The sequence below is a fragment of the Garra rufa genome, chromosome 6 (assembly GCF_049309525.1).
Source record: "Garra rufa chromosome 6, GarRuf1.0, whole genome shotgun sequence".
NCBI lineage: Eukaryota > Metazoa > Chordata > Actinopteri > Cypriniformes > Cyprinidae > Garra > Garra rufa.
Window position 1 is genome coordinate 46,517,672 of NC_133366.1, and position 15,768 is coordinate 46,533,439.

Sequence of the window (15,768 nt, forward strand, 5' to 3'; positions counted from 1 at the left end):
TACAGAAGGTTTAAATGCTCACTGCTGCTTTTTAGATGGAAAAAACAATGCATTTAGAGCTGGGGGGTGAAAAAGTTTGAATGGAATGAGAATGTGTACATTTTTCTTATTTTGCCTAAATATCATGTTTTTTTCATTTAGTACTACCCTTCAGAGGCTACAAGATACTTACATGTTTCCCAGAATACAAAATAAGTTAAATTTACCCTAACCTTTCAATTCAAAAAGTTTACACCCCTGAGTCTTAATGCATCGTTTTACCTTCTGAAGCATCAGTGAGCGTTTGAACCTTTTTTAATAATTTCATATAATTGAGTCCCTCAGTTGTCCCCAGTGTGAAAAGATGGATCTCAAAATCATACTGTCATTGTTGGAAAGGGTTCAAATACACAAAAATGCTAAAAAAAAAAAAAACCTAAGAATTTGTGGGAACAGCTGCCAGTTTAACTTTTCAGGACAAACAAGAGACTTGTGAACAACTATCACTAAAAAAACACACATGTGTGGCTTATTCAGGTAACAACAGAGTATTAAGATTCAAGTATATGTAAACTTTTGAACGGGGTCATCTTTTTAAATTCAACTATTATTTTCTCTTGTGGGCTGTATGTAAACGTCTTTTATATGAAATATCCTATTCAGGTCAGTAATAAAATAACATGCATTTTGTATGATCCCTCATATTTTGGTAAATAACATTTTGCAGATTCTGCAAGGCGTATGTAAACTTTAGATTTTTTCATAAAATGTCCAGTTTAAGTCTGATTATGAATGCTCTATTACATATTACCTGGGGAAGAAAAGAATACATTAGTTGGGGACAAAAAAAATGATACAGCTTGACATTCTTTCAGCTAACAACTTTAATTTCAACATTAAATACATTCAACATGTTTCTCAGATTTATATTTTATTTTGTAAAATATATTTTACATATCACATCCAAACAGTACAAATTGTTCTCTGGTTTTGCTTATATTAACTGTAATCAACAAATAGCTTGTGTTATAATGTATTTTTTTTTTTTTAGCAATGGACATTTTTATTTTATTTACAAGTAATAAAAGTAATTTGACAAACACTTTTTCTGCTGAATAGAGATGTATGGTCTGTTTATGTCGATTTATAATGAAACACGCTAACATCCCCATTCAGATATCCAGTCAACAGCATGTCTGGCGCTGCCCAGCGAGCTAGTCGACACAACTCATCCAGCACACCGACAACTTTAGCCACGCGTCCTCCGAGATCCCAAACAGCAAGATGACCAGACTGGAAAACACCAACAAGCCCAGAGCCCAAGACATCACCATCTATTAACCTAGAGAAAGAAGTATTTATTAATTCAACTTTACTGCTCACATTGTGTTCTTAAATTAGAACATTTATCACTTCTAATCTTACTGCTGTTTGTGTTGATCAGGACAGCTGATAGAGGTAAGTGTGGTGTGTTTGCCAGTGAGAGGATTTGTGGCAATCAGAGTAAAAAGCGATGTGTTATTCTTATCATCACACACATTTCCTGCATTCTGAAGCAACACACACAGCACACCCTGCAGGAAAGAAAGTGCAAGGTTATCACTGGCACACACTCATTTTTTTTTACACACACTCATTTACACAAGAACAATACACTCACTTACTTTGAAAGAATATCCCTTCATGCAGTTTGTCATTGTTAAAGCTTTTTCCAGGTGTATGGTCTGAAGCAGGTGGCCCGTTTTCATGTTCCTGAGGGTGAGGGCGAGTACATTTTCAGCCAATTTTAATTTTGGGGTAAACTATTCCTTTATTAATAACAAAAATGCTGCTATTTCTGCAGTGTGTGTCATATAATAACAGAATGTTAAAATCTAATTATGAATCTCTAATTTTATCTAATTATAAAGCACAGGATAAAGTTAAAGTTTCCTAAAAAAAATTAAAAGACATTTAAGACTCAATATTGCCAAATTTATCACCATATAAGTACGGTTTTACATTCTGTCCAACCAATCAGAGCATCATTTTCACCCTCTACAGCCGCAAGGGTTCGAATGTTCTGCTTGGCAGAGACCAGGGGAAGAGTGTTCACTACCCTAAACAAAGAAAGTAAATAAATAGTTTTTCTTCAATATTTCAAGTGAATAATACATTAAAAACAGGTGTTTAACACACACACATGATGATTTATTACCTTCCCTCTTGAGTCACTGTTAACACACTGACTCTTTGTTGATCTCCAGGGGTGGAGCAACACACAAGCCGACAATCAGATACACCTAACACTGCTTGTAACGTGTCCTTGCACACTGCGTTCTGAGAGAACGGCCCATCCATATTTGGACAGCAGAGTATCCTGCATTTAAGAATAGATGTGGAATTAGATTGGCATTTAAGTTTAGTGAGTTCTACAGCACAAAATCCATCTTGAAAGTGACTGAGTGCAGTGGTGAAGGGAATGAAAATAACATAATTTTGGTTTACCCAATAGTAATTATGCTGTTTTATGTTGTGATGGTTTTTATTACCTTGCCTCTGTGATTTCCAAGTGACCCAGAGTCACACAAAGCAGTCCCGAAGAGTCTGGAATCGCTTGCAAAGACATGACGGACTACAAATACAAACACAGAAGTCTGAAGAACATATTTTACAGTTAAAGTCAAAAGTTTGCATACACCTTGCAGAATCTGCAAAATGTAAATTATTTTACTAAAATAAGAAGGATCATACAAAATGTATGTTATTATAAAATATATTTACATTTATTCTACAAGAGAAAATAATAGCTGAATTAATAAAAATTACCCTGTTTAAAAGTTCACATTCTTAATACTGTGTTGTTTTCTGAATTATCCACAGCTGTGTTTTTTTTTAGTTATAGTGGTTCATGAGTCACTTGTTTGTCCTGAACAGTTAAACTGACCGCAGTTTTTCAGAAAAATCTTTCTGTTCCCACAAATTCTGTGGTTTTTCAGCATTTTTGTGTATTTGAACTTTGATTTTAAGATCCATCTTTTTACACTGAGGCCCACTGAGTGATATGCAACTATTATAGAAGGTTCAAATGCTCACTGATGCTCCAGAATGAAAAAACACACACACACATATACATATATATATATATATATATATATTAGGGGTGTGCAAAGCAGCCGGTATTTGTATCTGTATTTGTATTTGTTGAGGGGGGAAAAGTATTTGTATTTGTATTTGTATTCGAGTAAAATTCAAAATAGGTGTAAAAATCCAGTTTTTTTGTGTGCTAAACTTTTAATTTACGTTATAGTGTAAGTATTCTTTAATTATATCCATTATAATAATTATAGATATGCAATATTGGTTGATGTTTTTGAATATGTAACAAGGAACGTCATTAAAAAAAAAAAATAACATGACAGCCATTACCTCATCCATGGTTAAACCAACTAATAAAATACCATTATGAACATTATGCACCCCACCACCACCTGTCCTTGTTGGAGGATGCTGAACAGACAGAATTAAAATAAAAATAAAAATGTTCTTCTTCTGAAAGAACTTCTTTCCCGTGGCGTCTGCCGTTGCTAAGCAACCATGACCTGATCTCTCAACGACGACTCGGAAGTTTCAGCAAAGCATAAATGGATTTCCAGCATTAAAAATCGCTTGCATTAGCTCTGCTATTAAATGTCTTTAAAAATGGTTATTCATGTACAGATATGATCAGCTGTTCCTCCAACTTGGCATTCTGAAAAGTTGAGATGTATTTATCCAAAGACTATAGAATATTTATCTCGATGCGGCGCGGACGCGCCTGGAAAAAACGAGCGCGTAGCACCGTGTGAGCGTTGCTTTCATTATGAGCGCGCATACCGCGCGTCTACATTTGAAATAACGACGAACTTTAGCGCGCATTTGAACGGCCCCTAATAGAATAATCTCCCGATCAAACTCTGCTTCCCAAAGTTATAAAAAGTTATAAACCCAGTTAAGGTACAGAAATATATTCATCAAAAATAGTGACGCAGTGAAGTCTTTTTTCACCCAGCCAAATCTTCTCTGTTGCTGTGTGGAGCAGCCTGTGTCAGTCACCTCTTTTACCCCCACCCCCCGACTCCTGAATGTCACTCACTCACTCGTGCGGGCATACACTGACTGCGGTCTCCCGAGGAAACGCAGCTTTTTTTGATAGAAAGTTTTTCTTGTTCCCGAATACAAATATTTATTAAGGTATTTGTTCGAAATAAGTATTCGTTAAAAACACGCTATTTGTGCCTTTCCGAATACCGTATTCGGGTTCGGCTCCACCCCTAATATATATATATATATTAATTTAGTACTGCCCTTCAGAAGCTACAGAAGATACTTACATGTTACATTTTATCCCAGAAGACAAAATAAGTAAAAATTTACTCTGATCTTCAAATTCAAAAAGTTGACACTCCTGGCACCCTTAATGCACTGTGTTTCCTTCTAAAGCATCAGTGAGCATTTGAACCTTCTGTAATAGTTGCATGAGTCCCTCAGTTGTCCTTAGTGTGAAAAGATGGATCTCAAAATCATACAGTCCTTGTTAGAAAGGGTTCAAATACACAAAAATGCTAAAAAAAAAAAAAAAAACAGAATTTCTAGAACCTGAAGGATTTTTCTGAAGAACAGCAGGCAGTTTAACTGAAACTACCAGCTTGCAACTCTTTGAATTTACAGTATGCCCTCATTTATGCTCAAGTGCTGTAGCAAATTGGTTTACCTGTGCAAATGTCCAGGTGTGTAAAAGACTCCACGACTGAACTCCTTTCCTCTGAGCCCAAAGGCAAACGCTCCATTCTCCTGCCACACATATGCACCAGTCCTCCGACGGCCATCGCACCAAACACAAATCCAACACACATCCACCCTCCAGCGCCTAAATATAAAGACAATCATCACCCAGATATATGCAGGTAATTAGATCTTGGGACAATTAAGCATATATCAAAAATTGCAAATCAATATATTTTTTTATTATTATTATTGACACCTTGAAAGTGTGCATCTCCTGCAGGACTGCAGTTAGGGTTTCCTCATGTAGTAATGTCTGGTCGTTGGATGCATCATTGTTACTCACTGCTTCAGGAATATTGTGAAGATGAACTTCATTTTCTGGTGTGCAATTGATCTTATTTACACATTCATGATTGCTTTCCATATCATGACTGTGTTCACGTTTCTGTTCATTTTCTGAGAAGCATGAGGATTTAGTTTCTGGTGGAGTGTTGTTTTGGGATGGCGTATGTGGTTTCACAGTATTTTGAACTTTTGTCATTGCATCTTGACTAATTTGAGTTTGATTCTGTGTTTCAGAACCTCCCAGATCTACACTTTTTGCAGAGATACAATTTTTGATGTCCCCTATTTTAGCTGAGACTGATTCTGGAGACGCATATCCCATAAGTGTGATTGAAGAGGGAGACCTAAGGATACCAGAGGAAGAAAAGAGAGGTGACCGAAGGTCTAATGGTGAACCTGGAGTCAAAAAGTGAGGGGACATTCCCAACGTTGGAAGGACAGGATCTTGACCTTTCTGCGTGTGTGATGTTAGAGATGGGCTCAAACTTAGTATGACAGGGCAAGGCGAGTTGCTCTCTTTTTGCATCTGTGTTTGAGACTGAATCTTGGTAATGTTTTCAGTTTCTGAGGATTTAAGCTTGGCATCGATTTTTCTGTCATTATTTTTACTTCTGTCTGGTTCAGTACTGTCAATCAGATCTGATGAGAATGTCTTTACTTCGTTTACAGCGTTGAGGTCCTTTTGTGTCTCTGTCTGCGATTGGTCAGCAGGGTCTGACTGACAAAGAGGTAAACTATCCTCAAGTGAAGATGTAGTTAGGGGTTCTGGAGTAAATAGTTCACCCATTGAGTAAAGTGCTTCACAATTACTCTTTCTCACACTTATTCTCTGTCGCCTGCTGCTCTGCCGTGTATTGTACACTTGGGGATGCTCTATGAAGGGTTCTACGACTGAAGTGGACAAGCGCAGTCTTTCTAACTTTAGCTGTCCGAAATCTTCATCAGGTAGGTGGAAATCCTGGAAATCAACCGCTGCCAACAGTCCAGTTTTCTTATCCTTTTCGTGAAGAGCCTGAATGAGTGAAGCTAATGATGGCAGAAGAGGCGACTGATCTAAAATTCAAAACATTAACAAACATGTATTACATGGCAGTTACAGAACGTACAACAGTTCTTATTTACATTGTTATTATGTTCATGCATTCCCTGGGAATCGAACCAATGACATTGGCATTACTAGTGTCATGCTCTTCTACAGTTAAAACCAGAAGTTTACATACACCTTGCAGAATCTGCAATATGTTAATTATTTTACTACAATAAGAGGGATCATACAAAATTTTATTTTTTATTTAGTACTGACCTGAATAAGATATTTCACATAAAAGACGTTTACATATAGTCCACTGGAGAAAATAGTAGTTGAATTTATAAAAATGACCCTGTTCAAAAGTTCACATACACTTGATTCTTAATACTGTGTTGTTACCTGAATGATCCACAGCTGTGTTTTTGTTTAGTGACAGTTGTTCATGAGTCCCTTGTTTGTCCTGAACAGTTAAACTGCCCGTTGTTCTTCAGAAAAATCTTTCAGATCCCACAAATTCATCTGGATCTCAAAATCATACAGCCATTGTTCGAAAGGGTTCAAATACACAAAAATGCTGAAAATACAAAGAATTTGTGGGACCTGAAAATTTTTTCTGAAGAACAGGGGACTATCACTAAACAAAAAAACACAGCTGTGGATCATTCAGGTAACAACACAGTATTAACAATCAAGCGTATGTATAATATATTATAAATTCTATTATTGTTTTCTCTTGTGTACTATATGTAAATGTCTTTCATGTGAAATATCTTATTCAGGTAAGTACTAAATAAAAAATATAATTTTTTGTATGATCTCTCTTATTTTGGTAAAATAATTACAGTTTTGCCGATTCTGCAAGGTGTATGTAAACTTCTGGTTTCACCTGTATTTGAGCTCTTAAATAATAGATAGATAGATAGATAGATAGATAGATAGATAGATAGATAGATAGATAGATAGATAGATAGATAGATAGATAGATAGATAGATAGATAGATAGATAGATAGATAGATAGATAGATCTGTACCTGTCTGAGACTCTCTTCCAGTTTGGCACAGTTTTCTTCTGAAAATAGGGTAAAAACTTGAATCCTTGAGGAGTTGAGAATCAAAACAAAGCTGAGAATCTGGAAGATGTTTAAAATCTTGAGTAACTCCTTGTTCTGGACTTGGCTTTAAACTCGCTGTGTGCCCAGAAAACTGCATTGGCTGAGACTCTGCCTCTAGCCTTTCAAGGAGCAATTCTGATTGGCTGGGTGATTCACTGTGAGACGTGCACTTTGATTCTATAAGAGATTCCGAATCTGCTTGAGAATCATTTGCAGGATCAAATGCAGCTTTGGCACATGAAGCAGTGCTTCTTGGACGGCCTCTTCTCCCTCTCCGACCTTTTCCTCCACGTCTGGTCTGGTCAGCGGGCCTGCAGACTGAACGTTCTGGGGTCGTGTGACCTCTACCACTCGTTTGCGATTGGCTGAGCCTACGTCTGCCCCGCCCCCCAGTGAGCTGGCTGTAAATGACAGCATCTAGATCGACGGTGCTGTGAGATGCAGCCATGCGCCTTGTTGTCCGAATATAATACTCCACGGGAAATGGTAAACCCTCAACCAGCGTGCAAGAGTCCAGAACACCAGATTTAATGCCTGTCCTGTCATCATAACCCTTACTTGAGTCCTTAAGCAACTGGTTAGTTTGTTCAAGCATCTCTTCTGATTTGATCTGTACTGCCTCAGATGAGGTCTGGAGACACACAGCTGAACCTAAGTGTGATTCGTCCTGAATGTTAATCTTTTCCTGGCTGAAGTGAAAATTCTGATTTTCTTCACTTGAAACCATTGGCAGTTTGTTATCTGATTGACTCACAGAGCAGTTTAATACACAGTGTTCCTCTCTTCTCCCATCATTCTCTAGTTCTTGTGATGTCTTAGCAATTTTACCAACTGTTCTTATTCCTACTGGCCTATCCTGGTTCTTCTCCCTCTCATCTGACATCCTCTTTTCTTTTTTCTTTTCACAGTCCTTCTCTTCATTCTTACCATGTTTTCTCACTCCTTTCAGACTATTCGCTTTATTAGTACATTCATTGTCCTTCTTTATTTCAATGTCCAGCTTTTCACAAATACTGTCTCCATTTCCATCTCTTTCTTTTTCTCGGCTGATGTCAGTGTCTGATTCTCGGTCTTTGTTCTGTAGGCGCAGTCGACTGCGTTTAGAACGCAGGCGGTGACCAGGGCTGCGCTTGCATACCGGGGAGTACAAAGGCGGTGTGGACACAATATCTGCAAATTCCAATTGGATGGCAGGGGTTCTTTGTAGAGCGGAAAAACCAGAGCTGTTTCTTTCTGCAACTATGCCTGAAACAGAAAAAAGAAAACCACAGTTTATTAGTATTCGGAATTCTTTACCGCCTGAATAGGCTTTATTATGTGTTTAACAACTTTTTTCAGTTTTAACCTCTTCAGCATTTACATTGCAATGTGTTCATCACTGATTTCTCAAACTACTAAAGCTATGAATAGTGACAATCTGCAGAATCTTCAAAATGTTAATTATTTTACCAAAATGAGAGAGATCATACAAAATGCATGTTGATTTTTTTATTTACTACTGACCTGAATAAGATATTTCACATAAAAGTCATTAACATATAGTCAACAAGAGAAAGCAATAGTTGAATTTATAAAAATGACCCCGTTTAAAAATTTACATACACTTGATTCTTAATACTGTGTAATGATCCACAGCTGTTTTTTGTTTTTTTTGTTTTTTGTTTAGTGATAGTTGTTCATGAGTCCCTTGTTTGTTCTGAACAGTTAAACTGTCCACTGTTCTTCCAAAATATCATTCAGGTCTAGGGCTGGGCAATTTGGCTTAGAATCAAAATCTCGATTAATTGAACATTTTAACCCGATTACGATTAATGAACGATTATTTTATTTATTAATAAAATTATATTTAATTATATTTATATAATAATTATTTTTTTGCCCTCATAGTTCACTGACAAGTTTTGTACAGTAAATATGTTCACATATTACAAGCGAGAGATTTTTGGATGAAGGGTGCATTACTTGATTTTAAAATAATTGAAGGAAACACACTATCTACGATCTATGATTATTAATTGAACATCAGTGTTGAACAACTGAAATTAAAGCAAGCATTGCTTAAAACGAAAAGTCACATTTTTTTTAAATTAGTGAAAATAAATAACTTGCACTATTGGAAACAAAATAAATAATTTTCAATGTTTTTCATTTTAAAAGTAGAAAATAAGCAGTATCTCCTCTAAATAAAATTACCCTTGTATATCCTGTAAATACTTTTTACTGTATAAATACTGTTTAAGCTCTCCATCGACATGTCGGCGGAATAACGTAACGGAGCGCTTGTGTCTTTTAAAGGGAAAGTAATTGAAATAATCTTCCTGGAAAAATTTTAACGATTATAGGTTCTGAATGTCGATTTCGATTATTTTTCGATTAATCGCCCAGCCCTATTCAGGTCCCACAAATTCGGTGTTTTTTCAGCATTTTTGTGTATTTGAACCCTTTCTAACAACGACTGTATGATTTTGAGATCAATCTTTTCACACTGAGGACAACTGAGGGACTCATATGCAACTATTACAGAAGGTTCAAATGCTCACTGATGCTCCAGAAGGAAAAAACCTGCATTAAGAGCCGGGGATGAAAACGTTTTGAAACATGTAAGTATCTTCTGTAGCTTCTGAAGGGCAGTACTAAATGAAAAAAAAAAGATATTTAGGCAAAATAAGATAAATGTACACATCCTCATTCTGTTCAAAATTTTTCACCCCTGACTCTTAATGCATCGTTTTTCCTTCTGGAGCATCAGTGAGCGTTTGAACCTTCTGTAATAGTTGCATATGAGTCCCTTAGTGTCCTCAGTTTGAAAAGATGGATCTCAAAATCATACAATCATTGTTGGAAAGGGTTCAAATACACAAAAATGCTGAAAAACCAAAGAATTTGTGGGACCTGAAGGATTTTTCTGAAGAATAGCAGGCAGTTTAACTGTTCAGGACAAACAAGGGCCTCAAGAACAACTATCACTAAACAAAAAACAGCTGTGGATCATTCAGGTAACAACACAGTACTAAGAATCAAGTGTATATAAACTTTTGAACAGGGTTGTATTTATTATTTTCTTTTGTGGACTATATGTAAATGTCTTTTATGTGAAATATCTTATTCAGGTCAGTACTAAATAAAAAGCAACATGCATTTTGTATGATCCCTCTTATTTTGGTTAAACAGGTGTATGTAAACTTTTGACTTCATCTATAAGTTAACCTTACTGGTTTGTAATTGCAGATTCTCATGGTTTTCTGAATATTCTGATTTCGGCATGAAGGAAGTAACAGAAGACGGCTCAGATGTGTGTGGAGAGTCAATCTGTGTAAGTCTGTTCTGCTCAGAGACTGTGTTCTGTGTGAGTCTGCGAATGGCATCATGACGTTCTGCTCTCTAAACGAAAAACATACAAATATACATTAACAGGTTCAATTACATGACAATTCAAGCACTGTTATACTGCAGATATCAATTCAGTCCAACAGTGTTAACATCAGTTTAAAACAAATTCTTGCATAACCCCAAACATGACATGTCTTTACCTGCAGTCTCTGTGCTGTCTTCTCATACTCTTGCTTTAGATGCTCCAGTCGTCTTCGTAGCTAAAACATTATATAAATGACAAATATGTCATGTTAAGTAAAAACATTAATACGTGTTAAATGTACAAATTATGCCATTGTATGTAAAGTACTACTTCAAAGAATATCATACTAACTTACATGACCAAAACAACATAGTATGACCATGACAGTTAATAGTTAGTTTTTTAAACAATAAAAATCCACTTCGGTCAAATGGTGCTTCCATAATTAGGCTATACAAACATATAAACTTACTGTCTCTTTCTCTTCGTTAGGAAGAATCTCCTCTGACATCCTGTAAACTAATATGTTCATATATTATTTCTATATTTTCTGATAGGTGCAGGTAACGTTACTTCCACGTCAAAGTATAAAACTGACATATGAAAACATTACGAGAATCACAACCAACTGTAAACAACCTCATAAACATCATCTGACTAAAATTTACTGATCGATAAACAAAGATCTGACTGGTCAAACAATAAACTAAAGTTAAATAAACATTTATTTACATACCCAGGACAGAGGTTTACGCTCAAAAGTTGCTTTTGACTTTTGTTTCTAACCTGACGACACTTGCGGAATATTTGCCACACTCAATCGTCCCGCGAGTTCTGACTGAAGACAAAACCAATCGATTACACATCGCAATCTGTGACCTTCATGTTAATGTTAGTCGATTTTGCTACTGGGTAATAAAATTACCCATTATAACAATAGACATATAACCTATTATATAATAAGATTAAATGACCTCCAGAATCGCAGGATTCAGTTTTAGACTGACGTGTTCATTATCCATCTCATCGGGACTCTGTAGTAATGTCTGTAACCAGAGTGTTTCCTCAGTATTGTTTAGTGTTTGTGGATCATGTTCTCGGTTTCAATTGTCATCCCTGTCACGTACCTGTAAGATTAACAACAGTCTAAATATTAGTTTTGTAAGTAGTCTGTTTGCATTAAAGGGAATGGTGCTCCATATTTTTTTTTTCAAAGTAATCACTTACATAAGTATCACGTTTAGTATCTTAAGTGTTAGTGGCAAATAAAAGATTGTATCGAAGCTTCTGCTCATGATAATTGTCATTATCTAAATAAGCAAATTATTAATTTTCTTAAGTTATCCAATAAATCAGGTTAAATGAGTTAAAACAATAAATAAATAATAAAAATGCTGCATTTACTAATCTCCAGGGCCATCCAAGATGTAGATGAGTTTGGTTCTTCACTAGAAAACTGTAGCATTACATCACTTGCTCTCCTCTGCAGTAAATGAGAACCTAAACAGCTTATTAAAAACATTACAATAATCCATAAGAAATCTTCACAACTCCAGTCCATCATTTAACATCTTGTGAAGCAAAAAGCTGTGTTTATAAGAAACAAATCCATAATTAAGATTAAACTTTAAACTTTTTCTCTGTCTAAAATACAAGTTTTATATCCATAATGATGTTTTCTCGGGATAAAAAGTTTTCTAGTCTGAATTAGGAGAGAAATATGCACATATCAAGCATTGTTTACAAGCAAAAATGGTTCTAAACAAATATGTGCATTTTGGTGTGAGAACAGGTGATGGACGTTTACTGCAGGAAGTGTTATTATGGATTATGGACTAGTATTTTAGCCGGAAACAATGGTTAAAATGCCTTCTTAATAATAAATTGTGACATTTTATCAGTTGTTTTGATTTTCAGTCCCATTCACTGCAGATGACTTATTGGTGATGGTAATGCTACATTTTTACAAATTTATTATAATGAATCAACAAATTCATCTACATCCATTTTAAGCACAGGCTATTTTCATGTTTGCATAAAATATTCCTTTAAATTTTGAATGGAAAGTCACTAAAATTAATGATTTTTACTATTTCGGAAGAAAATGTTAGTGGTCTGCATCTGTCTAATTTTACTGGCATTGCTGCAACCTCCTTATCTTATATTTATTAATCTGCATGATTTGCTACAGTTTTTATGTAGTATTTGCATCAGACAGGTCATTTATTCTCTGCAAGCATGAACAGCAAGTGATCATTTAAGGAGAGAGGGTCTCCTACGTAATTTTTCCTTTGAGGTGATAGTATTTTTATGTATCTTCATGTGGTGTGAAGAGGACGTCAACCCAAAATGTTAATCTTGGAGATTTACACAGAAAAGGTCATTTCCTGTCGGATGTAAAAAAAAAAAAATAAAAAAAAAAGTGAGTGCACACTGCAACAGCAGTATAGAAGTGCAGTATAGGCTTATATATTGCTTATAAGTTGCTTTGATATAATCACATTCTAAATACAGTAAAATAAATATACTCATACGCATTAAATAAACTAATAAATTAGACAGCGATGTGCAGAAATGGCAGAACTGAAAGCCAAATTAATTATCCTCTCATGTCAGTCCCAGATAGTTTGATGGACAGCACCAAAAGATAATACAGGAAATAGACCGACATAGTCACATTGACTGCATTTAGCCTTCAGACTTGCGTAAACACATGCAGTGTTTGTGTGGAAAATGTAGGTGCTCTGAGGTGACCGTGCGTATTGCCATGCCTACCATCAGCATGATTTTAATATGCAAAATATGGAAAATCATCTCTGACGTCTTGAGCTCATGAAACTTAGTTACTGGAAATATATCTCACCTCAGGATGGGGTTTCTGACTATGCTTAATAACAATTACAGACCTGCTTAAAGAATAATGCGCTTTTGAACAGTTGACATATTTCAGTAACCTTTAAGCTAACTGGTAATTCTCAGGAAAGTCTTTTAAGGATCAGCCAACACATCAAGATGATCAAATATTAGACATCAAATAATAGGCTTGTTCACACATTAGTTAAATATTTAACCAAACTCATAGATAGGCATACTTATCCAGGGCAGAGTAAAAAAAACACTTCTTTAATTTGCCAAACCACACCTACAAGAAGTCAGGCTTTTTCTCAAGTCAGAAATCCTGTTTGGAGTAGCATATCATATTCAGAATAGCATAGCACATATCCACCTTATTTTTCACATAAGAGCGGGCGCAACCATTTGTAAATTTTATGGACCTGGCTTCAGATCTCATCTGCATCCAGCTATTTTTACCTGTACAAAAGCTTGTTTTGCTGCTTGATATTGCAAATTGGTGTCTTACCATATTATTTTAATATATTATCTTATTTATGAACAGTGTTGGGGGTAACGCATTGCAAGTAATGCAAGTTACATAATCAGATTACTTTTTTCAAGTAAAGTAACACATTACTTCTTAATTTACAAGAAAATATTTGAGTTACTTCTTCAAATAAGTAATGTTACTTTTTCCCTCATTTACTGATTGAAAGCTCACCTGACCCCATGTTGACAGAAATCAGGAGTAAGATGTTACATTAGCTCTAAGATAAATGTGAACATGCATTAATTCAACTCATTCACAAAAAAACAGATTCAGTATTCTTTAAAATGAAAAACAGTGGAATGCAACTCAGAATATGACGGAAACCTGCAATAATTAAATGTTATACAAATATCCTTTATGCATTTAATTCCATTTAATCTGTATTAATAAGCAAAACATTACTCAAGATAAAATAACTTTTGTTCTTCTTTTTTAGGTATTTGTTTATTTTTATTGCTGAAGAGAGTGGAACTTTCTTCTTCTGCATTCAACTCTACAGACGTGAATTTAATTTTCCTTCATCCTGAGGCTTTTGGTGTGAAAGGGCTTTTACATTTGCCAAAACAGAACTTTTTATATTAAAAACAAAAAGCAAGCCCTGTCCAGATTTAAAAAGTAATGCAAAAGTAATGTAAGGCTTTACTTTCCATAAAAAGTAACTTAAAAGTAACTTACTTTTTAAAGTTACTTTTCCCAACACTGTTTATGAACACACTGGTTTGTAGTGCAAACAGTATTACCATTTACTCCGCATTGTTATTCTTCCCGTTATTTCCCTATAGCGGGTAATGAACCGGAAGTCTCACAATAAGCTTACTTCTGTGTTGAAGAATAAGGTGGATACTGTTTCCCACAAATTTAAAACTATTTAAAAATGAAAAAAATGTATGTGAAACAACAAAATATACAGCGATCAATGTTCTTTGAGGATGTATAGAGTGTTTTCACAATGCGTCATCAATTGGCCATACTGGTGACACTGAATGTAAACAATGACACTGAACCTAACGAAACTCGCATAATTTGCTGATCATTACTGCTGAAAATGGTCAATTATCATCATGTTTTGGGCTGTACTAATTGGTCAGATTGGGAAAAACATTTGGAGTATAGCCTACCAAAGTTATAACAAATCAAGGAGACGAGTGCAAAAAACAGGAACAAAAGGCATTTGTGGTTGGCCAAACTGTCAGGTAGGTGAAATATATCTTAATATCTTAATTAATACTGCTTGTATGTATCTTTACCATTGAGCACCTTTTCCTGCTTACTAAGTCCTTCTCTATATGATTTAGCAGCTTCCACACGTTTTTCCTATATAGTTTAGACAGCATAAATTAGCACAACGTATTCAGTAGTACATTAACCGTGCAATCCATGCTGTTGTTTACATCCGAGTATTGCCAATATGCCCCCTACTGACCAAATCGTAAGTGCAAACCCTCTATATTCTGCCTGGGCAATTTGTGTTACATTAATAAAATACTGTCATTATTTATCACTTTAGTGTATATTTGCATATCATAAATGTAGACTATCACAAAAAGTTAATATTTGGTCATTGGTGTAAACAGTTTGCGCACCGAAAATTTCCTACTAACCCCAGCTGAACTCACTGAATAATTCCTCTGAAACTGTGAAACTTCTACAACACAGAAACCCACGCGTCGCGTCATTCGCGTTTCCATTGGCTACACCTAGTACTACGTAGGACGCATTCAGGTGATATAAGGGCAACATCCTTGCCCCTTCCCAACACTTCAGTACAGCATCTCGTATAAGGACGTTTAAAGTATTACGTTTGTACTGAAACTCT

General features: G+C 35.5%; 1 protein-coding gene across 1 annotated transcript; it reads right to left on the reverse strand.

Annotated features, from left to right (window-relative positions):
* Window positions 1–859: 859 nt before the first annotated feature.
* Window positions 860–11,401, reverse strand: palb2 (partner and localizer of BRCA2). Its single transcript, XM_073842792.1, has 13 exons — window positions 11,304–11,401; window positions 11,040–11,086; window positions 10,743–10,802; window positions 10,425–10,593; window positions 7,132–8,457; window positions 4,982–6,123; window positions 4,712–4,867; window positions 2,511–2,593; window positions 2,177–2,338; window positions 1,962–2,078; window positions 1,644–1,731; window positions 1,405–1,553; window positions 860–1,321 (listed from the first exon to the last, which is right to left on the reverse strand). The coding sequence occupies exons 2-13, from the start codon at window positions 11,076–11,078 to the stop codon at window positions 1,114–1,116; spliced, it is 3,699 nt and encodes a 1,232-aa protein (XP_073698893.1). The 5' UTR covers window positions 11,079–11,086; window positions 11,304–11,401; the 3' UTR covers window positions 860–1,113.
* Window positions 11,402–15,768: the final 4,367 nt, after the last annotated feature.